We start from the raw sequence: 25,320 nt of genomic DNA on the forward strand, positions 1-25,320 counted from the left end.
TTCTGTTTTTAGGCCTTCACTTAAAAAAAAAACAAGCGACACGTTTGTTTTTTTTCTGTTTATGTGTAAGCTTTAATTTCATGAATAAAAAAAAATAACAGTACAATACACAATTATGCCACCTTTTAATAAATAACAATTTTACCCTTCAGAAAATCTCTTATTTGTACGCATCACATTTCATCGGCTCTCAAAAGAAAGATTCATCTGAGGTTATTTTCTCCCTCGACACAAACAGTGCACATGGACCACACACACACACAAAAAGAAACACACTTCCTGCTCGACCTCGTCTCGCCCTCTTTGCTCCTTTTTTACAGAGTCTCACTGACAAAGTCTTTTCTCGCCATGAGGTGGACAGGGAGGGAGCACAGACTCATGGGAAACAGAGGTATTGAAAGGGTTAAACTTGAGTTTAAATTGACTGTGAGTGCTGAGATGATCCAGCAGGGGGCGTTCCTGAGGTGTCTGGAGACTCTGCACACATGAACGATGCAGAATCGGAGTGACTCAAACTACAACACATTAAATAAATATCTGACCATGTCCATTAACCAGTGAGTGAATAAAACTCCTCCACATTGTTTTTGTAAGACCGCTGCTCTTTTTTAAACTCATTTAATTTTGTTAATTGCACTTAAAACAAATCGTCCATTTGACATCCTCCTTAGGGGTCATGAAGCATCTTCATCTTTTTCTAAATAGCACATCTTTAGCAGAAGTTAAACACCATGTTTCCTGCATTAAATCACCACATTAACCTTTCCCTTCAGTTCAATTTTTTAAGCATTTGAACATTTTTGTACATGCAGCATCGTGTTTTTGATTGTCTCTTATTTTCAGAAGCTTCAGTGAAAGCCCCCAACGTTTTATAAAATTAGCTCAGCTTACATTTTTGCGTCTGTAGGCCTAAATGAAATGTTTCCAAGGAAAAAAGGTCAATGTTTTTTTGTTTTTTTTAAACCTATGTTCACCTTCACGCTCAAACATGAACACAGAACCGTTTGCTTCTTTTATTTTATAAAAGCTCAAGTCCAAAAATGACACGCTGCACTCTAATGAAGGTTTCCTGCAAGACGAACTCTGTAATGCTAAGCTAGTTAGCCGTTTCCTCTTGCTTTAAGTTTTTATGCTAAGCTAAACTCCTCGCTTTAGCTTCATTTTTAACGTACAGAAATAATGTATCTAGTTTGTGTTCACCAATGTTAACCAGTAAATCAATATATGTAAAAAAAACCTGACTGCTGGTTATTTAAAGTGTTTAAATCCCCTGATCGAGGACTGAAGTAACCCCGCCTGCTCCACACCAGAGGAAGTGTTTGACTGTCGCCCCCAGTGTTGTCTGACGCCATTAGCACACCTGGCGAGGACTGAGGAGCAGATCTTTGATTGGCGCCGACTGCGGCCTCACTCTTCATCTCTGTCACCGGGGCGGAGAGCGGGTCCTCTGTCACCCTGCTGTCACAACATGATCCGCCCCGAGGACCAGAGGGGGGGAAATCCTGTGTCTCCTGTCCGGTCACTTTGTGCTTCCTGTTCCTACCGTGACTACTGCCTCGTCTGTTTACCTGCAGCAGGTGTGTGGAGCCGTTCTGATTGACCCACTTTTCACACGTCTGCTGCAGCTACTGTATGGGGGGAGGGGGGAGGGGGGGGGGGACCTGCAGCTGCAGAATCTCACACAATGTTATCACTAATTCAACCATTATAAGTTGTTGTTGATATGATTTTCCTCTCATGCACAGGAACCTCTCTCTCTCTCTCTCTCTCTCTCTGTCTCTGTGTGTGTGTGTGTTTGTTTGTATATTTAAATCGGTCACGCTTCCCTCTGCCAATACTGTTTTCCGGTCACGTCGATATCGATGCGGCTATTGATCCGGTGGCTTTGTCTGTGTGTGGTGACAGGAGCGTTTTCACATCGACTGGTTGAAGCAAAGGCCTGCGCAGGCTTTGTTATAATGAGGCCTCTTTACTCTGTCCAGCTGGTCTGGTTAACTTCTATCCAGTCGAGCTGTGCCCTCAAGTTTGAGCTTTTTAGGAACTTTAGTGTCAAATTGGTGGATGTCTGTGCCGTATTTTATCACCAGGAGTTCACATCATTTGTCCAGATTTGACCTTTACTCAAAGAGACAGAGAGACTAGTTTTACAGCTGGATCTTGAACTGTCCCTTTAAATGTATTCTTGGATGATATCTAGCAGTTTCCAGACCCAGAATTAGACAAGTGAGATACTAAGAATTGCTAGTTTTGCAAAATAACAGTGAGAGGCCGCTCAAAATTGCATTTGAAGCTGCCGGTGTTCTTTACCAGAACTGTGTGTCATAAGGTTGAAAAGCTGGAAAACTCCTCTACTCCACCTAAGATCTGGGAGGCTCTGAGTCAACAACAATCTGACATGCACGCCCGGTTGTGACCAGCAGATGAATCACTATAAAAGCACCTTTTATCTTTACAAAAAACAATAAAGTCTTCCCTCTTTCTTCAACCTGTCTATCAGTTTGGATTTTCACAACAACTACACACTGAAAATCTCTAAACATGACAGATACCCTTTGTAGCGATCATAACGTGACCTCTTCTCTTTTATTCCACATTAATAATGGTTTCTTCTTATCTGAACAGGTTGGTGGATGTTGGATTTTTTAATAGACTGTAGAGACATCTTTAGATAAATATTGTGATTTTTCTGCAAACACAACATGACTTCTTTACTGTCAAAATTGTTCTGTTTTTTTTTTTGCCAAATGTTGAGTAACCCTGAAGATTATAATCCAAATCAAGCTGCAGGACAGTTTTATTCTACAACACGTCCCCATTTACTCCTTTGTGTGTGAACTTTGCTTTATTTTTAACGCGTTTAGATCGTCAGCGGATTCAAAAAAAAATGTATTCAGTCGTCTGAAAGAATATTTTCGTTTTTGAGCATAAAGTGGACAGTAGGCTATGATGTCAAATTTCATAAGGGACAAGCTCTGTGTTTTTTGCTGCAGAGTAAATCCTTCATTCTATCGATTTCCTGTTGGATGGTAAAGTGTGAGGAGTTGCTATTTCTGAACACACACACACACACACACACACACAAAGAAAAGCTCGCCCTAGCTGGATTGAGAAAGATTAGCAAGTAGCACTTCAGAACATGTGCAGACTAAAACCTTCTTAACCTCCTGACATTAGTTAACTCAGACAACTCTCGGCCTTCGCACTGTCAGCATGCTATGCTCCTAAGTGGCCACTGGAGGGCGCTGCACTGCACACACATAGGGCCTGATTGATTGATGAGAAAGAGAGCGAGTTAAATATAATGTCTGCGAAAGGGGTCGGGGGGGGGGGAATGAACGTGAGCATATTTGTTGGAGTGTGTGTGAGTGGCTGAAGGTGAGAAGTAAGAGACGGAGACAAGACAGAGCAGAAGAGACACACAGAGAGTGTTTGATGCAGGAAGAACAGACAAGCCCTTCAGGCGTCTGTCAGCACGCAGATATGCAGATCATTTTTTCCACCCCCAAATCTCCAGATGCTTCTGAGGCTAAAGTCACAGGTCTGCTCGTCCGCATGGTGTTTATGTGACTGTAGGGCAGCGTCCCCAGTCACTTCCACTTCTGTTCAACGAGAAGTTTGACAGTAACCTTGAAAGTTCCTCCTGACACTTCGAGTAGGGAGACTTTTGGAGACTGTGCGGTCTTGTTCTTGGATTTTTTTTTCCAGTAGGAAGTTGGGAGGGTTTCTGGGAGAGACTGGTGATGCACGAGGTCGTTTATGAGTGAGGGTCATCAGTGGGTGTAGTAGCCGTAGTAGTCCGCGTCGCTGTTGCTGTCTTTCTCGCAGACTTCTCCAATGCGCGGGGGCGGGGAGTTTTCGGTGCTGGACGTGTACGGCGACACCCTCCTCTTCTTGTTGTCCCCGACGACGCCCTCGAACAGGCCCGAGTCGGCCGAGGCCGAGGCCACTGATTTCACAGAGGGGGGCTCGAGCCAGGGGTCCTCGGCCGCCCTCTCCGCAGAGTCTTTGGGTTTGTCCTGCAGCAGGGGCGTCTGCAGCGGCTCCAGGAGCGAGGGGGGGTGCAGCCTGGGGTTGCCGGGCGACGTGGAAGACGAGGAGGAGGAAGACGAGGACGATATGGGTCTGAACCAGCCCAGGGGGCCGTGCTTGCTCGAGTGGCTGAGGTACTGAGGGGTGGGCCGGCTGGTGGTCCAGCCCGCCGACGTGGCTCCTGACACGCTCGTGGAAGCAAAAGGATGCTCGGGGTAGTAGCCGAGGGTGTGGTGAGCGGACGTCTGCAGGGGGAACGGCTTGTAGAAACTGTTTCCTGAGAAGTCGCCGTCGTACGAGGAGGCGAAGTCGAGCCGGTTGGGGGTCACGCCCTGCTGAGGAGGCAGGTACCAGTGGCTGTGAGGACCCGGACTCAGGGAGGGGTCTTTGCGCTGTTGGCCCATGCTGAAGCGGCCTTGAGGCAGGGGGCTCATGTACTGCTCGGAGAAGAAGCCCTGGGGGTAGCAGCTCCCCGTCAGCAGCTGCTGGCTCTCGGTGGGGGAGGGGGTGAGGCGGTCAGAGTCGGGAGGAGCGTAGAGCCTAGGCAGAAGGAGAAGAAGAAGGGGTGTGGAGGAAAGACGAGGGGGAGAGCGTAGAGTGTGAGAAGAGAGAAGAAAAAAAAGGTGTTATTTCCTGAGCAAACCTCAAAACTATCTATCAAACATCTCACAGCCCCTCACACCCTCGGCTGCAGCATGCTCGCACCGTGCACTAATGTCATCCATTCCAATATTCAAATAAGACATTTAAGCTTGTGCAATGATCCTCTGTCACTATTCATGTTGAGCAAATACCACATTGTGTGTTCATTCCCCTCTCTTAACAGGACACCATTCACAGGTTGTTGTTTTTTTTTTTTCTTGCTCCAAACACTTTTAAAAAAATTTTTTAACCGATTACTTACGTGTCATAGCTGTCGCGGAAACCTTTAGCGAAGGGGTTGTGGTCTATTTTCAGCTGAGTGATCTGCAACCGGGAATAAGAGGAGGGCAATGAGAGGAAGAAAAAAAAAGAGAAGAAGGAGTGAGCAACCAGAGAGAGAGAGCAGACAGAGAGGAGGTCGCTGACTAATAATTCATGAGGATAACTGGCAATTTATTTTCTTACTGCTGATAAAAAGACTTCATCAGGTTGGCACACACACGCACACGCACACGCACACGCACACGCACACGCACACGCACACGCACACGCACACGCACACGCACACGCACACGCACACGCACGCACACGCACACGCACACGCACACAGATATATTTATAAACACAGTGATGGAATAAACATGATGTGAGTGTATATTACATTAGAAAAATGTTCCACAATGAACAGCTGTCAGAGATAAACAGCACGCCGCGCTCATACTGGGGACGACTGAGCTGCTGGCCTCGGGTCAGCTGAGGTGATGTGACTCTTGGTTGAACTTTGTTACTGTCACAAACCCCGTGCTTACACTTACAGGAGGCTGTAAGGAATGTAAATGACGCTGTGAATTTTTCATACATGATGCATAAATGAAGGCCTCTATCGGAAACTCGGCTCCCACATGAATCATTGACGTCCAGATCCCATTAAGACGGCGTTATAAGAGGTGTTGTTTTGATTTGAAGGCTTCGTTTAGCCGGCTAGTCATTTGTAAAAAACATAAAATAAAGTATTTGTGACAAATATTACAGAGTTTGGAAGATGAATCGATTCTTCTCTGCGATCAAGTTAACTTTTGATAAGAACACCGAGCTGAGGTTGATGTCGTTCTTACGTCTGCGTTCTGGTAAGCGGTGACGGCGATGAATTGGGTCTCAGGGAAGATGAAGGTCTGAGCTTTGGATGACAGGAAGGGGTCCTCAGATCCGTCCTCCTTAACCTCCACGATGTGCAGACGAGGCTGGTACTTATGGAGCGACTGGAGCACGATCATCTGGAGGGGAGAGGCACATGTCGGAGGAAAAAAACGGGTATGATTATGTTGTATGTTTTATTTAAGGTCTGATGGAAATAATCGTAAGTATCAGATAGAAAATGTGATGAGAGAAGAAGAAAAGGCAGGGGGCAACCTAACTGGTTGCAGAGGGAATTTGTGAAAAAAATAGCTTTTTCTCATTCGATTTACTAACTCAGTAAAAATGTTTCTAACAAGTTTATGATCCAAATCTTTAGTTTGAAGTCTTCAAAACAGCTGGACAATTTTAAATTTTAAGGATGGTCCTTTTTCGAAGTACACAGAATAAGAGATGTTGCTTTACGGTGTGGCTACCTCATCACTGACATGTCACTACCAAGCTAATACATGTTTGGTTTTACAATGAAGACACTCTGAGGAGTTGACTTTTTATTTTGGGGATTAGAAAATTTAATTTAAAGCCTTTACTCGCACGTTCCTAATCAAGCCACCACTAGTGGGAGCTCCTTTCTCCGACACATGAAGGTCTGTGTTTGATTTTAATGATGACAGATGATAACACGTCAGGCAGAGGAGGGTGTTCAGTACCTGTGCCACATTATTGGTGCTGCCCTTGTTGTTGGTGAGTTTGAGTTTGCTGAAGGAAACTTCTTGTCTCATCCAGTGAGCCCCGGTGTTCGGAGAGTCGGGGTGCATGTACATCCTGTTCCCTGCAGGAGGAAACGTTCACAACATTTAGGAGGTATTTCACATCTTTGATCAAACATAGATAACACAAACTAAAAGCAGAATTATTTAAACGTTAGTCACTTTAAGAAGCATCTTTATAACATCAGTCATATCTGCAAACCTGCAGGTTTACTTAAGTGTTATGAATGTTGCATACAGGAAGTGAATACAAACTGAAGTAAAGAAAACTGTCTTTATTGATATCAGAATCAGAATCAGATTTATTGGCCAGGTGTGCTCACACACACATGAGGAACTTGACTTTGGTGACCTTTGCTCTCTATGAACAAAAAGTACAACATGAAATAAACACGAGATAAACAAAGACTAACATGTACAAGACTAAATGAGACAATAGTTCAACGTTCTGGTGGCGCAAACATGCTGAGATCTCTGTAAACATTTTTGCAATATGCAACATGACATCAACAGATATTTGTCAAAACCTGAAAAGATCCAAGAAAAGAGAGTGGCGCTGCTCTAAGAGGAACACCTTCCATCATATTTTAACATAAATAGTTTCTGCTCACAGCGACGATGCAGCTTTCAAACAGTGATTTACCACGCTGACCTGCTAACCTTCTATCAGCACACCACACAATAAACTATTCAATCTAATGGAGTAAACGCGTTTCACCACAGTTCACCACCATCATCACACATCAGCTGTCACCTTTCCACAACTCCTGGCACACGTGTGACAGCACCTTGCAGTTTCTCTTCTTCACATTATTACTGCGGCTTCACATTCATCAGTTGCTTCGGTTTTGGTTTTGTTTAAAAAGCGTGAACAGGCAGGGAGGAATATTTGAAGTTTGTGACGCTGACGGAACCAAATGTTTAAAAGTGAAGAACCACAACTTAACTTAATTTACGGGAAGAAGAATGAAGGGGTCTCTAATGGATGAAGAGATGTGTTGAATGCCCTAAAAAAGGTTGTTTTGTTTTATTCCCACAAATTAAATGTCGTCTTTTCAAGTTTAGATTGAAGGACCTTTTAGGGGGGCACATTTATAAACCCACACGGTGCTCCGATTAGGGATGTGTATTTCCTACAACCCTGCGATACGATACATATCATGATATATACAGTATTGATGTCCTACACAGAATTCACTTAAACAGCTGTTGTTTGTTGTTGAGAGTAACAGCAGAGGCGTAAGTCAGAGGCATCAATTCAGGTTCCTCAGAGATCCTAGAAATGCATTAAAATATTTGAGTCCATGAGCTGTGTTGAAGGTGGGAGCTGCACCAGAGGTCAATTTGTTTGTCAAAACTGTCATCACAGCTTTGCAGCCGATACCCTCGTTGTAAATGAGGGTCACCCTCAGTGATCTCTCTGAGAACTTAAATAAAGGTCGATGATGATTCTGTAACATCTGCATCGATACATGTATGCAAGGAGCACATGACGCTATATTTCCATATCGATTTTTGGAGCACACCTCGGACACTGTCCATCCATACCATTGAGGGAAGCAACAAATTAAAACATTATGCTAAAATGTATTACTGCAAAAAGACTGAAATGCAAATGTTCATTTAAAACGTTTATAAAACACATCAGTGGAGAACGTTTTAAGTGCAGTTTGATAAAGATTATAGAGCTTGGGATAGAGTTACAGAAGAACTTCATCCTTACTGTAGCTGTGAAGGAAATATTCACTTCCTTATATTGTTCTTCAGACTCTCTAATCAGGAACTGTGAGGCTGCAGACTTCAAGAAAAACAAAAGCAATATCGAGATGTCCACAGAAACCTCTCACACTACATCTGCATCATGATGCACATCTTGGTTACCCCACTGTATGCGTGTAGGTTTGAAACATCGCTGCTGAATTAAACCACTTCCTCACCGTCTCGCTTGCTACACTGAGCTGAACTGAAGGTACCTGCATGTCTCCGGCTCCTCGATTAGAGCACATTTACACGGTATTTTCTCAGATACTGGAATTCCCGTCAAAATAAATGCTGACATGTCGGTTTTTTTTGTCTGTCATTGTGGGTAAGTGTCTGATTTTATAAGATCGTGTATCTGTGAAGGAATGAGAAGCTTGGCACGCAGCTCCACCGCATGCATGCTGCTTCATATGGAAGGAACAGTGGGGTGAAAGATAAATAAAATATATTCTTAATGATCGATGTTTCTGTAGTGATCTACATAGCTCATCATCATTTCAATGAAAGAAACTCTCAAGAACAGAAGGAGGGGAAAATACCTGCTGTTGGTAAGTAAATATAGTTAAATACAGTTTAAGAGGCAGAAAGTGAAAGCACTGATTATGCATCATTCTGAAATTGCATTTTGAAAAAGCGCAACAGATTCTAATATTTTTCATGTGTCTTTATAGTTCTGTGTATTTTCAGCTATGAAAAAACATCCTGTATGTGTTTACTCATATTTGATTTGAAAATCAACTAAAGCTTTAAAATAACAAAAAGATTTCTCTGAATATTGGTAGCTTATAAGTAAGGAGTTGCATAATCTGGATGCACTAAAATAAGTACAAGGACCTCAGAAATTACCCTCGGTGTACCGTCAATGATTTAGATATCTCCTGTCTCAAATATCTTTTAAAGGTCGCATATTCTGAAGAATACACTTCATGTTTCTCTAACTCTAACATGTGTCTCTGGTCTGTCTACAAACCCCCCAATGATGAGAAAAGTCCATCCTCTCCGTTTTTCGCCTGCTCCACTTTTCAGAAAATGTGTGCTCAAACAGACTGTTTGGAGATTTTCCCTTCGTGACATCACAAAGGGCAGTAGCCCCTCCCCCAGGTGGGTGACAATCCCACAGCTAGGTGTTTGTTCTGCCCTCTGAGTCTGCCTTCTCACCGTAAACAATAGGACATGGAGCGAGGAAGCCCCGAGTACACCCTAGCCCTTCCAGAGAGGGGGCGTGGTCAGACACAGCTCATTTACATATTTAAAGGTACAGACACAGAAACAGCCTGTTCTGAGCAGGGCTGAAATAGAGGGGTTTATAGACATGATCAAATACAGGATCCAAGTGGATTTAGAACAAGAAACTTCACACACATGTTTTGGGGAGATCTGAGACTTATTTAAACTGGTTGAGAATATGTGAATCCTTGATTATTAAATGTGAAGTGTTTAAAAGTATTAAATATAATGCAGAAAAGGACCGTCTTTTATTTTGTGAACGTACCTGGCATGTTGCCCTCTGCTTTCCCACACTGGACCCACTTGCCACCCTGGTACCTCCAGTGGTGCTGATCAGCCAGAACCACGTCCACGTAGACGTTATAGTGAGCGGTCGGATCCAGAAGACTGATGTTAAAGCTCAGGAAGGGGAACATCCTCCTGCAGAGACACAAAGGGGAACAACATGGTTAGTTACTGTTAGTCAGCATTTCAACCACATACTGAACGTTGAACATGAACATAGCCAAATGTTTTATATTCTAAGAATCGTACTAAGCAAAGCTTAAAGCTTAAAGGTTAAAGGTTAAGTAGGACATTAAAACAAATTCACTGATGAAAAACCTGAAACAGTTATTGTACTGAACACACACAACCTGAGAACAAAGATTTGACATAAATACATTTTTAAAAAGTGCAAAGGCATTAATTATCAAAGGTGGGACGTGGCTGTGGCTCAGTGGTACGTTGGTCGTCTCTCAACAGGAAGGTCAGGGGTTTGATCCCCAGCTACTGCAGCTAAAGTCGTCTTTGGCAAGAACCCTAAATTGCTTCGGCTGCTGCATCAGCGGTGTGTGAATGTGTATGAATGGATTAACAAATACTGATGAACAATCGCCATAGCAACCGCTGCCATCAGTGTGTAAAAGTGCTGTTAAATGTGGTGTAAAAAGAGTAGTCAAAGCCCAAGTCAATTTACCAAAAGTAAAACTGTCTCTCGAGCAATTGTTGTATTTTGATTTAAATTTAAACAAGGGATGGTCATTCTAATTATTGTAACTCTAGAATAAGTACAACTGGTGACATTAAAAAAAAGGAGATTAATAATCTGAAACAACAAGAGGAAGAACATCAGGAGGTTATTTCTCTTTTAAATTCGACCCTGTGCCAGCAGAGACGCTCAAAGTCTGTGTTCATGTCTTGATATTAAGAACATGTAGGAGAACCATCAGGGGGCTCTGACCCACTGAGGGTGTGCAGTGTTTGTATTATTAAAGTATCATTAAGGAACACAGGGTTTCCCTTGAAAGACCGAGGGGGAGGGGGGGGGGGGGGGTGAAAGAAATCCAGAGAGAGATTCATGGTGATAATAAAAGAGACCTGAAAAGAAATGTGCAAATGTCATTCATTATATTTCACATGCTTGTAAAGGACATGAACGTGTGGAGGTAAGGTGAGGCTGTGTCTCCGGTTTGGACCTTGAAAGACGCTCACGCTGCGTTTGCTCCGCCCGCTGAAGAATGGAGAGTAATGGACGAGAAGTGGGGGGGATGTCAGACAGGTCGGGGGGTGGGGGGGGGGGCGAGCGTAAGTGAATTTTTAATGCCGTGTGTTAATAAAAGATGGCTCTGAAGCTGCCTCTGATTGCTGGAGCTTTACATGTTGAACTTATTTTTGATGTCAGAGGGCTTCAGTGAGACGGGGTAACGGGGAGGTCAGGGCGTCCCCGAGGGTCGGTTAAACCAAGAGGAAAAGACACACAAATATAGAACATGGACACCAAACACACAAACCCACAAACACACCACAAACACACATGTTTTAGAGATACGTGTGACAGTCTGTGTGGAGGCATGTTCATCATGCACACAGTAGAGACTCAGAGTGCTTGTAGACTTATTGAAGAAGCACTTAAAGCCTGCAGAGGAGTTTACATTTTACAGAGCAGAGCAACAACAAACACAACACAACAGAAAAAAACAAATACAAACATGAACGTTACATGTATCTTTCTGGTCCTTCTGTTACATCATTTTCACCTTGTTTTTATATATACATAATCTTTTAGAAACCACTGTGTCAACATTTGCAGCATTTCAACACTGCGTCTGTAAGATGTGAAGCTATGGCTAGAAGCTGCTCACCTTTGCAAACACACTGTGTTTATCTATGAGCTTGTACGGCTTATTACCACAGGGGGCGCCAAAATCAACTCAAACTGAAAGTTGCTCCTAAGAGATTCAAGGAAGCCCCAATCCTCTTGGAAACATTAAGTTTCAAAACAATACATTAAATACTTGATGTTAACATACAACCTAAAAGTCTCTGCAGGCTGGTTGTGCCAGAGGTCGTAAGGTCATAAAAGTCAGGAAGATTTAACCACTGGGGACAATGACTAAGTGTTTAAATGTGACTCAGAGGCTTTATGGAGGGGGATACGAGGTTAGCTGTTTCCCCCTGTCTCCAGTCGTTATGCTTCAGAAAGCAGAAATGCAAACTCCCCTAAATGACCATTTCTGCTATAAAATAAACTCCATAAAAAGTCCCATATGAACCGATGCATGAGCGCTGATCGATTCTCCTCTCTCAAGCGTTGTGCTTGTGAATCTGCACTCTGGGTCAATAGGAGGTCATGAGTGCGTGGTCGGTGTTAATAAAATCAGGGCAACATGTTTGACATTTGGCCCAGATGTTTTACACTTGCCAACAGCTCCCGAGGCAACCAGCACCACCGTCCACCCCCCTTTGTCAATGACAGAAAACACACCCTGCATGTCCCACAATATGTGATTTTAGATTCAAGTTGAGTTGAGGTTTAATCCGGATACGATCTGGATTTAGTAATCCACTTTTTTTTTTCAGCCATGGATCAGGATCAGCAAATAAAGCTCACTTTTCTCCTGATGGTTCAAAGAAAAACTGGATAACAAAACCCTGATTCTATCCAGTTTTTTTTAGGCTTTTGAGGACTACCACATCCAGATTTCCAGCATTTAAAGAGGACTACACAATACATACTTTGTCCACAAGGGGCAGCAAAACCCACACAAACAGAAAGATCCTCACAGCTGCTTCAGATGTTGATTTGTTTTAGCACTTTAAATGTTCTCTGTAATCCAGCGTGAATCCAGACCTCTCATGGGATCTTTATTGTTTTGGTTTGAAGTAATCACAAAAACTGGAGGTATTATCCAGATTTAAACCAGGATTGATTCCCTGAACCTATCTGATTTCACAACCCATTTTTGTCTTTTGAACATCCCGATTTAAAGATTGAATCCACTCCCATAGCTTGAATCCTGTCAGATCATTTTTTAAACAACAGGCCCCAGATGTTCAGAGCTGTTTGGAGGTGATACCTGTTTTTCTATTCAGTGAATACTGCAGATAAATTTTGTCAGTGTAACAGTGCAAAGACAATACAGAAAAAAACACTTCCTTTCAGAAACGCCCTCTGCTCTCTTTTCTGAAACACTCTTTGGTGTGGGGGCTGTAAAAAAACAAAACAAAAAAAACCCAGTTGAGGCGCCTGTAGCCTAGTGGTTAGGCTAGTGGTCGAATCCCACTCTCTATCTCTCTCTTGTGTCTAAACGTGTCTAGAATCTGTTGTGTTCAGGTAAACTACAAAACATGGAATCTCATTTAAATTCAGAGCATCCTCCCTGAAGCGCTTTGGTCATTTAGAGGTGTAAAAACAAGTGAGGTGTGTAAAGAGATGACGTGTTCGAGGCGACTTTTAGCAGGCTGATGGGAGACCTGCAGGGCCCGTCATTGTGTGTGAGGTGAGTGGGTGGGCTGCCTCGATCCTTTTTACAATCCCTAACATGTTGGTTTTTTATAAAGTCAGCCGATACAATTTGATACAAATCAGGGGTCAAATGCTGTTTATGCTCATCTGCAGCTGCCGCCACGTTGGAAATCAGTCAACCTAACGACAGGCTGAGAGCTGGAGCTGAGGCGGGGTTTAAGCCTCTTGATAAACCGTTACATCGCGCCCAAAACAGCCCTCCGTTCAGTGTGTGTCCATGATGACAATAACTAATCAGACCTATTCAGTTTTTGGTACCAGGCTGTAAACGTGTTTATTTATGGTGTAGAAACGGCTTCTTTGGCTGTGGTGTGTTTGTGACTTTGCACTTCCTCGTTGGCTTCTTTTTTTTTTAAGACCAGAAGGCCGCTTGGTCAAATGTCTTCTTAATGGTGTCTCTGACTGATAGACCTTAATGCTTGTATACTGAGCACACACACACACACACACACACACACACACACACTCCTCTTACCCTTCAGCGGTAAGACAAAACCCCTGCCCACAGTCGGGTCTTTCTGGCTACATGGCGAGTCCGGTTTTAACAATCAATCATAGTTCTCGGTGAAACTAAATCGTGGCAGAGAACAGGTGAAAGGGCTCTCGTTCCATCGCAGAGTTTAATACAAGTGAAAACAGAAACTTGGCTGTTCAGCAGCATATGAATGGATCGACCCTCCTACAGTGTGAGAGTGATCTTAAGGAGGAATTTTCGTTTTTGATTCTGTGATATCAAGATTAGCAAAGAGAGCACATTTTATTCTCCAGTAGAGGTACAACTACGTCTGATCAAATTTAAGACTGTTTGTTTCCTCTTGTAGTTTCCTCCTCTCGAGAGCCCTACTTGTGTTCTTACTCTCTGATGTACATTGCTTTGTAGAAAAAAAACTCTGCAGGAAATCGAAGAACTATTTCAACTTTTTCGCTGCAGTAAAAGTGAAAAAGTCTCTGATATGAACTTTTACTGTAAAGTCAAAAATGAACCCTCTGAAGGACAAAACTGTCTAACATGACATTCACAAGTCAACTCTTTTTCACACTCTCCCTCCTCTCTGTTTTGTCTTCACATCTTTATTAAAGACATTTCCATGAGTGTTGGCTGTGTAGCATGAGATGTGCACTGATGGAAACATATTTTCTAGATTTAAATTCCCCTTTAATGCATGAAAGCTAAAGTAACAGATGTGTTGTAAAACTTCAGAAGTGTTAAGTTGATTTTTGTTAGAGGAAAAAAATGCCTGAAAGCAAAAACTCATAAACAAAGGTACCTGAAAGTCGTACCTTAAGTACAGTATTTGTACTTCCACCTCTGTCTGATATTGTCAATTTACTGATACTAGAACCATTTATAGGAAATCACAATCTTACAAAGGGGGAAACCGTAGAAAACACATCACAGAGGGGTATTTGCATGTGTGGGCTATTACCCAAGTTGGCTCCATGTACGAAGTTCAGAGAGAAAAGCTGAAAACAAAAAGTGAATGAAAATGAAAACAAGCATGTAGGCGTACAGGTGGAGTCAGTGTGGTTACATCCTGGGTTTTTAAATCATGCAGTAGCTTGTACTGCGTCCTGATTTAAACAGGATTATATTACTGATTAAATGTTTTCACCACAGGAGAAACAGATCCATGTGATGAATTTCAAAAAATGTGTTTACAGGAGACTGCTACACACACACACACAGAGCTAACTGATAGAGTTTGTTAGTGGTTGTAGGCGATGCTGATTTCTTGAAGGTGGAGGTTTTTCCTCTCTCTAGTTCAAGTGTGTTACTCGTGGTGGATTAATGTCGGGCCTCTGTCATTTACATCACGGTGTAAACCTGCTCTTTTTCTAAACTCTCTTTAGATATTATCTGTAATGAATTGGCGCTATAAATAAAGATTTATTAAAACAAATATGAATATATGATATTAACATGATATGTAACTCTGAGGAGTTTTTATTTTGTGTAAGTTTCAGCGGCCAAAAGAGTAAATCTTGTCTGATCCTGTTCCTGACTCGTGTGATCCATACTCTCTAAAGCAGTGGTTCTCAACTGGTGGGGTCGGGACCCAAAAGTGGGTCGAGGAGCTGTTTCCAACATGTGATTGGAAAGAAGCGCTTTTAAAAACGTGTTGGGTTTGTTCCTTCTCTTTTTTCCATCAAGTGTTTTTGGTCCAAACTGAACTATTTTTCATTCACTGAATCTGATTGGTTGATAAAACATATCAGATATTTGGGTTATAATTTTCATGAAGGAGTCGGTGGTGGGTTCTTAGGCTAGACCAGTTGAGAACCAAACAGGCCGGTAGGTGGAAGGTAGTGAGAATATCTCATCCTGCTTTCCTCTAAATGTCTAACAAACTCTGAAACTTTGCAATAAGATTTTCAACAAGTGTCTCTCGATGTAAAATGCTGTAAAACGTGTTTACTGTAGTCAGACAGAATCCTTTACACTGTTGAACAACAGAAACAAAAACTTTAACCTAACAGCTGATTGCCTGTTTTGCTTTTGTACACAATGTGGAAGCACCAGAATAAAAATGGAGAACAAATTAAACATTTTCTGTAACTTAAGCTAGCAGCAATCCCTCTTAGCATAACTTCACAGACAGTTCACTGAAATCTACTCTGACCGTTAGGGAAGGATATATAGACATTGTTGGAAATTAAAAAAAGAACGAGGGGTCCTTTCAGTCAAATATAACTTTTAACCAGACAGATTTAGTTGAAATTGTAATAAGACAGTGAGACATAAAAGTAGCCTGTTCACTGCTGTGACACCAGCAGGAATCAATCCTGCAGCTCTAAAGCTCCCAGACAGCCTCCCTAACCGACCTGCCACTGTGCCACTCTGATTCACCGCAAACTTGACGGTAATGACAGCCGGCTGCTTGCCGCCTCTTCAGCCTCATTCAGGTGCACATACATACGCACATGAATACTCATAACTGTCCTCTTTCCTTCCACACAAAATACCGTACAAACAGACGAGTGTGGTGAACCAGCCAGTAATACAGAGGTGCTGGTGACATTTACAAAAAAACAAAATAAACTCTGGAAGCTGAGGAGAGAGAGAGAGAGAGAGAGAGAGAGAGAGAGAGAGAGAGAGAGAGAGGAAGTGGAGGGAGGGGCTAGACGTCAGGGAAACCGCGGGGGGAAACAGAGGTTAGAGGAAGGGAAAAGGAAAGAGCAGAGGGTGGAGGGAAGGAGGGAAGGAGGGAGGGTGGAGGGTTTGTCCTGGGGATGCACGGGAGAAGAGGAGAAGAGGAACTGGATATTCACCGGGGAGAGAGAGGACTTCTCCCGCATGAGTGCACCTGCTGATTCATCCGGACAGGAGCTCAGGTCCAGTTTTTGTCACCGTGCGAGCGGCCTGATCGTCTGTGACGAAAACGTGCCAGTCTACAGCTGCTGCCGGACACAAGCAGTCTCCAACACGGACGCTCCTGCATTCTCTATCGACCGACTGCAGAGGAGTTCAGCGACTACATGTGTTGAAATGTCTATTTTGTAGAGCGACATGCCATCTCATAACCTCGTATTACTCATAATCAAGAAATACTTTGAAAAGACCAAAACCACCAAGGTCTGTCTCGTCACCTTCTGTACGCTCTCTGCAAGATCTCATCACCTGTTATTCCAAACATGAAGCTGCACCCCCTTTAGAAAACATCAGGAGTATATTTCTTTACTCGCAAAACCCTCAGTAGTTTCCTTAAACAGCTGGCCGCTACAGTTTTTATCAAGCAGAACACAAATCAGAGGAAAAGGTGCATTTACTGGGGACTAATTTCAGCAGCGGAGTAATACACATTTGGTGACTGAGCATGTATTTCTGGGGCAGCAGGACGGAGTGTGTTGGGGTCAAAATGAACTACAGTGTGTGTCTAATTGTGTGTCTCATCTGGGTATTTTATTTTACATTTTTACTGATATTTATCGAGCTCTCTTGCAAAGCAGAAAATGAAAGATCACGGATTATCTAATTGACCACACACCAAATTAGAAGTTTATTTTCAGCCCTCTCAACCTCGAGTGTTTCTATTAACCCTCGTGGAAACTAAATACAGAGCGACACTGGTTAAGAAATACCAACGCTGAGGACAGGCCTACGTGCTGGACATCAGTCACTCAGAGACTCAGTTTTCTGACACAGTGAGGAGGAAGCTCTGGTTGAAATGTGTGATAAATATTGGCACTAGAAGTTTCTGCGAATAGCTGCATATGCGCACACATAAAAACAGCTGAACAGGAAGTGACAAGTCATTCTGTCAAAACCTTGAAACAGTGCCACTTCTGCTTTCAGACCCACACAAAGACAGAATCCATGAACAAGACTTTTAAAAAAACACTTGAGGTGGGTTTTTTAAATGTTTTTTTCTCCCTTAAATTTGACCTCTGACGTTAGAATTATGGTTTTTAAAATAACTGAATTATTGATATGAATAATCCTCTCACAACAAGAGAGGACGCCCACTTTAATTTCCTTGTTGATGTGAAGTGAAAGCGTCTAAAATATGACATGTGGTACCTACTTTGGAAAGACTGGATCATTCATAGAATAAAAACAAGGTCACCTTTTTTAAATTGTGCACTAATAAACATGACGCATGAATAAAAAGCACCTATAAAAGGCAGAAGAAGAGCTGATGCAACTTCAACTTCCCCCTCGACGTCCATTATTTGAGCGATAGTCGCATCATAATTCTGCTTTTCTACGATGAGAGGACTTCATCTCCAGCTTGTAATCAAGACAAAATACAAAGTTGGAAAATATTTGTGAGCCAAATGAATCAAATGATGACAGACTTGATTCATGTCAGAGTTTGGACTCAGTGGAGCAGAGAGAGCAGATGAGCATGAATCCTCTCCGTCTGAAGCGTAGAGCTCGGCATTAATTCCCTGAAAGATGTGATGAGTATGTGTAAAACTTAGTCAGACCCATCTCCTTCCTAGAACACAGCAGCACGTCTGTGTAAGGTCAAGCAGAACTTTAACAGCATGACTGTTTACTCACTACATTTTGATTTGAATACAGTGATTTCAGACAGATGTCTTATCATTATCCTGATAAGAGCATTCACAATAAACACACAGCACAAGTCTGAATTTAAAGCAACAAATAAGAAAAATTACAATTAAACTTCAATTAACAGCCTCAGCTTTTTGACTTCTGTCGATGAAATGACTGCTTAGTTTGGGACAAAAGACACTTTTGAAGAACATCTCACAGACAACTGAAACGATGCGATGCGCTACACGGTGGTGACCCCAACTTAAGATTTTTTGAAAGAGTCGGGAGCCCAAAAGGTTTGAAACGTGTTGCATTTAAAAAGTTGAACAACTGATATTTATGCAAAACCTTTCTATAATCTTAAAAATATATATTTAAGTTGAGTACAAGAAACTTTAAAATATGAAGTGACTAGTCATGCATAAATGGTGTTACCTTTTTTTTCAGGTAAAATTGATCCCACTATTATTTGTTCAGTACACGAAGGAGAAATCCACCAAGCAGCTCTTCCTGCATCTGTCTTAACATTTGTTCTTACTTTGGTTCGTAGAGACAAAAGTCGACACAAGACGCCTGTTAGCATAAGCCTTAACAAACTCTGTGCTGGTATATGAAGCTGTGTTACATCACATTGTATGTTGTTGTTTAAAGTACATGTTATAGTGTTAAAATGTCAAGTGAGAGATGGAAAAAAAAAAGTATTTATTTCACTCTCTAAAAGCAGCACAAAGCAGCCGAGTCCTCCCTGTCCCTCCTGTCGCTCACTGAGGCTAAAATGTCTTCATGCAGGAGACTCTGAGAGGCCATGCTCACAGTCTGGGGATACACACATGCACGCACACACGCACACACACACACACACACACACACACACACACACTGATTCTCCAGCTGATCTTTAGCCTTCTCTCTCTGGTTCACATACTTCCATGTTTCTGTCTTTCTTGGGCAGATGTTGAAGTTCATCTTTATGTTTTTGTGTCTTGATGCTTTTCCTCCAAATTTTTGATCTGCAAACTATTTCATCTCTAAACTCATAGAGGCCTTAATTTGTCAAAACCTGCAGCCACACCGGGTTAGTAAAAAGAGACTGGGACTTAAATTGTGAAGGGCTTTTATTTGAAGGTTTACGGTTGTTAAAAAAAGCAATGCTTTCTCACTCTGCATGCGTACAGGATGGAGGCCTGGGTGTTACTGCCATACTTTCACTCCATTTTCATTCAGTCAGATGAAAGCGAAGCTCGATGTCAGCTCCCGTCAGATTAAATAAAAATCCTTCTTTTTGGATTCAGGAGACACACAGGTGTTGTGCATCACATGAAGAAAAGCAGAAACACACAAAAACTGTGATTTATATCTTGTAAGCTCTCTTTAATATTGGTTCATTTATTGCACTTTGTTATTGCAACATGGAGCGATGATAACACGCTGCCTGTTTTTGTCATATCACGCAGAAGCCTCCTTTACAATCTCTTCTGTTTCTTTAAACGTGCAATATCTGATTCAAATTCAATAAAACCCCTTCTTGGAAACTACTGTAGGGAAAAGTCTGTCCTCCTGACTCATATCAATAGTAAGCACACGCCAGGTGTAGGATAAGAACTTTAGGCCAACCTAAAGTAGTGAGGGAAAAAACTTCACTTTCAATTTTCAGTCTTAGTCACTTCATTTCTTTTTTTACAGATTCAGAAAGCCCCATTATTTTTGCACCTATAAAGCCTCTTTCTGGTTGTTCAGTGTTTATTTCTTCTTAACTTCCTGAGCAGAAAATGACACTTTGATGTGTGTATATCTCTGCTCCTGCTGTGTGCAGGAGAACGTTGATGACTTTTGCCTCGATGCTAGAGTCAAACGGCGACCACAGGGCCCCAAATGGCACCCTATCACTGTGGCAGTCTGAATATAGCTCATGAGAAGTGCAGATGAATTCACCTCCTCCCTTCACTGCAGGCCCCTGAAAATGTCTGCGAGATTTCAAAAGCCCAGGTGTGGTACACGAGAAAAAACTTCTGAGAGATCTGTCAGGCTGTACACCGAGCACGCGTCTACAGAAGGGGGAGAAAAAGAGAATCTAGTCTTTTACTTCCTGAACTTCAAAGGGGCCTCGCCTCCTCAGTGTGGCCATCTAAAGGCTCAGTGGTGTTTGACCCTCCTCTTACTTTTCTCTACACTTTCCTTCACCTCTTCTCCTATAGATACCGAGGTTTTGATGAACAATGCAGACCCTCAGACTTTCTCTAAAAAAAAAAATCACAGAAAAATTGGATGTAGAAGTCTGAACCCCATATCAAATTTTAAGGAGAAATCGTCTCTGTAGTGGAACAGTTTCTCTGCTCAACTTTTCCACAAAATCTTGTAGGAGTTTTGTTATGTTTTGAAAAAGTCCTCTTCACTGGTTTTATGATGGAAGCTCTTTGTGTGAGGGAGGATGAGATGATAAAAGGGAGAGAGGATGTTTTCGTCATTTGAAATGTTTGTAATATGAGGTTTGTGGTTTTTGCACAACAAGCAAAATTCTGCTTTTTTGTGTCATGTGGAAGGATAACACCTCAGCACCTATTTCACTGAACCTGTTGTTGTTGCGGGTTATATGAAAACTACGTGTTGAAAATCTTTGGAAGTGTGTGAGTGTGAGTGTGTGAGTGTGTGTGTGTGTGTGTGTGTGTGTGTGTGTGTGTGTGTGTGTGTATGTGTGTGTGTGTGAGAGAGAGAGTGCGTCTAAGTGCTCTGGTTGAAAATATGAACATCTATGCTGAAACAAAACCCTTGAGTTCCTTTTAACTCACATCATAATAATTGTTTGTTTCTAGAAAGACATGTATTCTCGGACTAAGCATGAAGAATGACAGATGTCACATGCAAACACACACACACACACACACACACACACACACACACACACGGAGAGACACACACTTTGCAAACACATTTTTCACACAAACTTGGTGAATCTTCCACCAAAACCATGAAGCAAATATTGTTGACACGTTGACGTAATGCATGCAAACAAAGCATTTGAGCAACTTTCTGATTAAATTTAACAAAAAAGAAGAAGAAACGATCTCAAAAGTTGCACGAAGCAGCTTGTCTGACTTTTTTTTTTACAATTTAATTGTATCTATACTCACAGTCCCTCTGACAGCAGGTGTGAAAACAGTAATATAGAGAATCATGCACCCCAAAGGGAACTATTGAGCAATAATACCTGCATCTTTCATGCTCTGTAACTTTGAATCTACCTGCTATTTAAACTGAAAAATGCAAAAAATGCACACAAAAAGTTCATATTTTCCAGTATGCCGAGTTCACTTGAATTTCAATTTGAAGTCACTTTGATAAATACAGAGTGACAATAAACTGAATTGTGAATTGATTGTAAATACGACCGATCAGTGTGCTATTATGTGACAGCGGACTTGTGTCCTGCACAGACCCGCGCCATGAGAACTGCGTGGCCTGAAACCTTCTGTCAAACACAAGTGTCCCGTTTTACACGATTAATCCTCATCGACATGACTGCGTCTCAATGCTCGCTGACCCATCAGAAGACCCGGCAGCGCCGTCTCTCTCCTCTTCCTTCTCGCTCTCTCTCTCTCTCTCTCTCTCTCTCTCTCCTCTCAGGAGACACAAACACGCTTTTATGTTTTTTTTTAAATCTCAATTTCAGCATCATCGTTCCTGCTGCAGATGCGCACTTGAGATATCGCGTTGGGATTAAATTATCACAAAGTTTATCAGATGTGAGTAAACATATCTAAAACGGGTTGATTTGTCTCACGGTTTAATTTTCACGAGCCGAATTATATTTAAAAAACAGCGGAAAGGAGAGTAAGATTTCGAGAATTTCGATGGATTTAAAAGAAACAGCTTTAGGACGAGTACTGTGCTGCAAAGAGTAAAAATGTTATACATCGCCCTCCTTCTGGGGTTAAATCCCTGCCGTGTTAAATTGAGGGGACCCCTGTGAGTGTGGAGGTCAGACTGAAGTGTCAAAATGTTTTCCAGCAACTCAGCCTGCAACTGATATTTTGCTCCACCACATCATTTATCTGTTCACTTTTTGCCCTGAGGAAAATTTGATTTCGATCCCATTTTTTTAGAAAAGAGAAATAACACAAAAGGCTGGCTGCTGAGTCAATTACTCTGCAAAGTAAATATTTGGCAAATTAAATTAAAGTGTTATTTTTGAGCAGCACCCTTGATATAGATTTTCTGATAAATATGCATCATATGACTCTGTTCTGAGTCAGGAGCATCAAAGTGCAAACAGGATTTCTTGTGGTTCAGAGGTCATTCTCATCATTTTTACAACTCACACCCAAAGCTGCCAACACCTCTGCTACCACCTGAACAGTGATGTGCTACTGAATTCTGTAAGGTCCTGAGGAGAGTTGCAGAAAAGTTTACCAATAAAGTGTCTAAATGTTAAAAAAACAAAACTCTCCTAGATTATTTTCATACGGAAAGTCAGTTTGGACTCTTTATTAATGTAAAATTGCTTCCATGGGTAAACTGATAAAGTGAAAAAGAAAAAGTGACAGCGTGTAATTACGTGCGTAATTTACAGTTTGTATCACCTCCTCTCTGTTGAAATGTGCAGGCAGGCTAACGAGTTCTCCTCCCAGGTCGTCAAAAACCAAGGCAGCTTACTTAACCTCCTGGTTTTATTGCAGGAACATAATTAAGAATTGAGGTGCAAGACGTGTCTGTCAGTCTTACCTCCCCTGTTTGGTGATGATCATCTCGGTTTGGAACTTGTGGAACTTGGCCCAAAGCGGGTAGTTATTGAGCAGCGCCTGCGTCTTTCCGCACACCTGTAGCCCAGGTAGAGGGTAGAGAGGCGGTCGCTGGTGGTAGCCGTGCTGAAAGCCTGTCGGGTAATTCTCCGAAGAGGGAGAGTACAAGTCTTTCCCGCCTGGAGGAAACCCGTCTCCTGCCGCCGAGATGTAACCCTGCCCGGCTCCGCTTCTCGACGGAGAGCGCACGCCGCCGTAGGGGCAGCTGCTGAGGGTCTGTGCGTAAAACCTGCCCGGCTGCGCTCCGTACCCTCCTCCCACCGCCTGCTCCGAGTGGTACGGCAGAGTCAGAGCGTCCTGCCCGCTCTGAACAGAGTCCGGGTAGTAGAACCTCGCGTCCTGAATCCCCATTTTAAACTCGGCTAGATCCTTCCCGTTGCGGTGCAGGTGACTGCTGATGTCGGTGCTCTTTGCGAAAGTTTGCGTTTCAGTCCCATTCAACATGCTGAGGTAGAGGTTGCCACCTATACCGCCCATTTGCAGCCCCGATCCCGGTCTGTGCGTAATGTCATAAGGCTCCTGTCGTGCGTCCAGATGAATTAAAGTATTACGATAAAATATCGCAAAGCAGCTCAGTCTGGATCTGTATCCTCACCTAAAATCAGCCGGAGCGCACTGACAGGCCACAAAGTTTAAGATTCAGTCTCAGCCGTGAAAAAGAATTATATTAAGACATAAATCCATCAAGAGAGTATTTATGTTCAAACTTTTTTTTTTTTTTTTTTATCACCCGAGCAGCTGACTGTCTTATCGAACATGTGGAGTCTCCGCCAGCGACTCAAACACACGCTCACTTTTCTAACCTATGATATATACATTTAGTAAGCGCTCATATTGTTGGAGGTGGGTCTGATACAGAGAGAGGGCGCGTGATGTGATAGGTTCACATAGAGAGAGCGACACGTCCGTCATCTCAACACACACACACACACACACACACACACACACACACACACACACACACACACACGCACACACACGCACACACACACACACACACACACACACACACATACACACACACACACACTTTGAAAAACAGGGAGAGTAAAGTATTTTATACATTTACTAATAATAATAATATTTAATGTAAAGTAAGATTTTAAAATGAATTCATCTCCCCGTGGGGACTTTGTGACGTCACAGGATTAATAATAATGTTCATTTATTTTTATTTTTTTATTTGATAATCAAACATTTTGATATTTAGATAATAATGCCAGAAAACACTTAATCAATGAGTTATAATATGTAGAACAATTCAAAAATTCAAATTTCCAGATTACATGTCTTATTTTTAATTTAACATATTTCCCAAATAATCAATTAGACATTTTTTTAAGATTATTGATGGCTGATTATTTTCACTAAATGACTCCTCTTTGCCTTCCAAAAAAACATTATTTGAATCTCTTCTTTTTTTAAGTTAAAGATTACTCAATCAAAAAAAATCGATTTGTGTTTAAAGTACTAAAAATGAAACAACACATCACGACCTCTTTAATGAGTCAGGGTGTTTTCAGAGAGTTTCCATGAAATCACAACTGTTTTTTAAAAATGTTTTGTTCAGATTCAGTTGACAGGTTGTGCATCATCCACACCATTTCAATTTCATTTTCATTTTAAATCATGTGACACTTGAGTTGTGACATGAGTTGTCACAGATATGACGCCTTTGACTCGATCTTAAAAGACAAAAAATATATATATTGGCACCATTGGACAGCGCCTGATGTGTTTGTGAATTTTAATCTATTATCACAAATTCTGCGAATGAATTTGAACATTTTAATTGTTGTTGCTCTTAACTTATTGTTTGTGAACTGTTTCTTAATCATATCATGTTTATCATGACGTGTGCTGCTGCTGCCCTCTTGGACAGGTCCTCCCTGTGAAAGAGATCTTGACCCCAATGGGTCGATTTACTGGTTAAATAAAGGTATATTGCTGTTGCTGAAATTTACAGTTTTCTACCGTTTTTGTAAATACAGCAAAAAGCTGTGATTTTAAACATTAACAGGAAAATACTGTTGAAAGAATAAACTGTTCAATACTGTTTTTTTGCAGATTTTTACTGTGAATTGTAAATACTACATCTAGCTATAGATTAATTTCCTTCTACCAAAATGAACACAATATATTTATTTTCTAAACCTAGTGATTTGATAAATG

General features: G+C 41.9%; 1 protein-coding gene across 1 annotated transcript; it reads right to left on the reverse strand.

The window, feature by feature from the left end:
• Positions 1–385: 385 nt before the first annotated feature.
• tbx21 (T-box transcription factor 21) lies at positions 386–24,661 on the reverse strand. Its single transcript, XM_020649793.3, has 6 exons — positions 23,072–24,661; positions 9,829–9,983; positions 6,516–6,637; positions 5,787–5,945; positions 4,934–4,995; positions 386–4,569 (listed from the first exon to the last, which is right to left on the reverse strand). Exons 1-6 carry the CDS (start codon positions 23,623–23,625, stop codon positions 3,771–3,773), a joined length of 1,851 nt encoding a protein of 616 aa, XP_020505449.1. The 5' UTR covers positions 23,626–24,661; the 3' UTR covers positions 386–3,770.
• Positions 24,662–25,320: the final 659 nt, after the last annotated feature.

The sequence above is a fragment of the Labrus bergylta genome, chromosome 21 (genome assembly GCF_963930695.1).
Source record: "Labrus bergylta chromosome 21, fLabBer1.1, whole genome shotgun sequence".
In the NCBI taxonomy this organism is placed as follows: domain Eukaryota; kingdom Metazoa; phylum Chordata; class Actinopteri; order Labriformes; family Labridae; genus Labrus; species Labrus bergylta.

Excerpts from the sequence above, each read along its gene's own strand:
- tbx21 (XM_020649793.3), bottom strand. The coding sequence starts at position 23,625 with ATGGGCGGTATAGGTGGCAACCTCTACCTCAGCATGTTGAATGGGACT. Across the intron at positions 6,638-9,828 it reads AGCAGAGGGCAACATGCCAG|GGAACAGGATGTACATGCAC; the intron begins GTACGTTCACAA and ends TTCCTCCTGCAG. Across the intron at positions 4,996-5,786 it reads CCGCTTACCAGAACGCAGAC|ATCACTCAGCTGAAAATAGA; the intron begins GTAAGAACGACA and ends TCCCGGTTGCAG.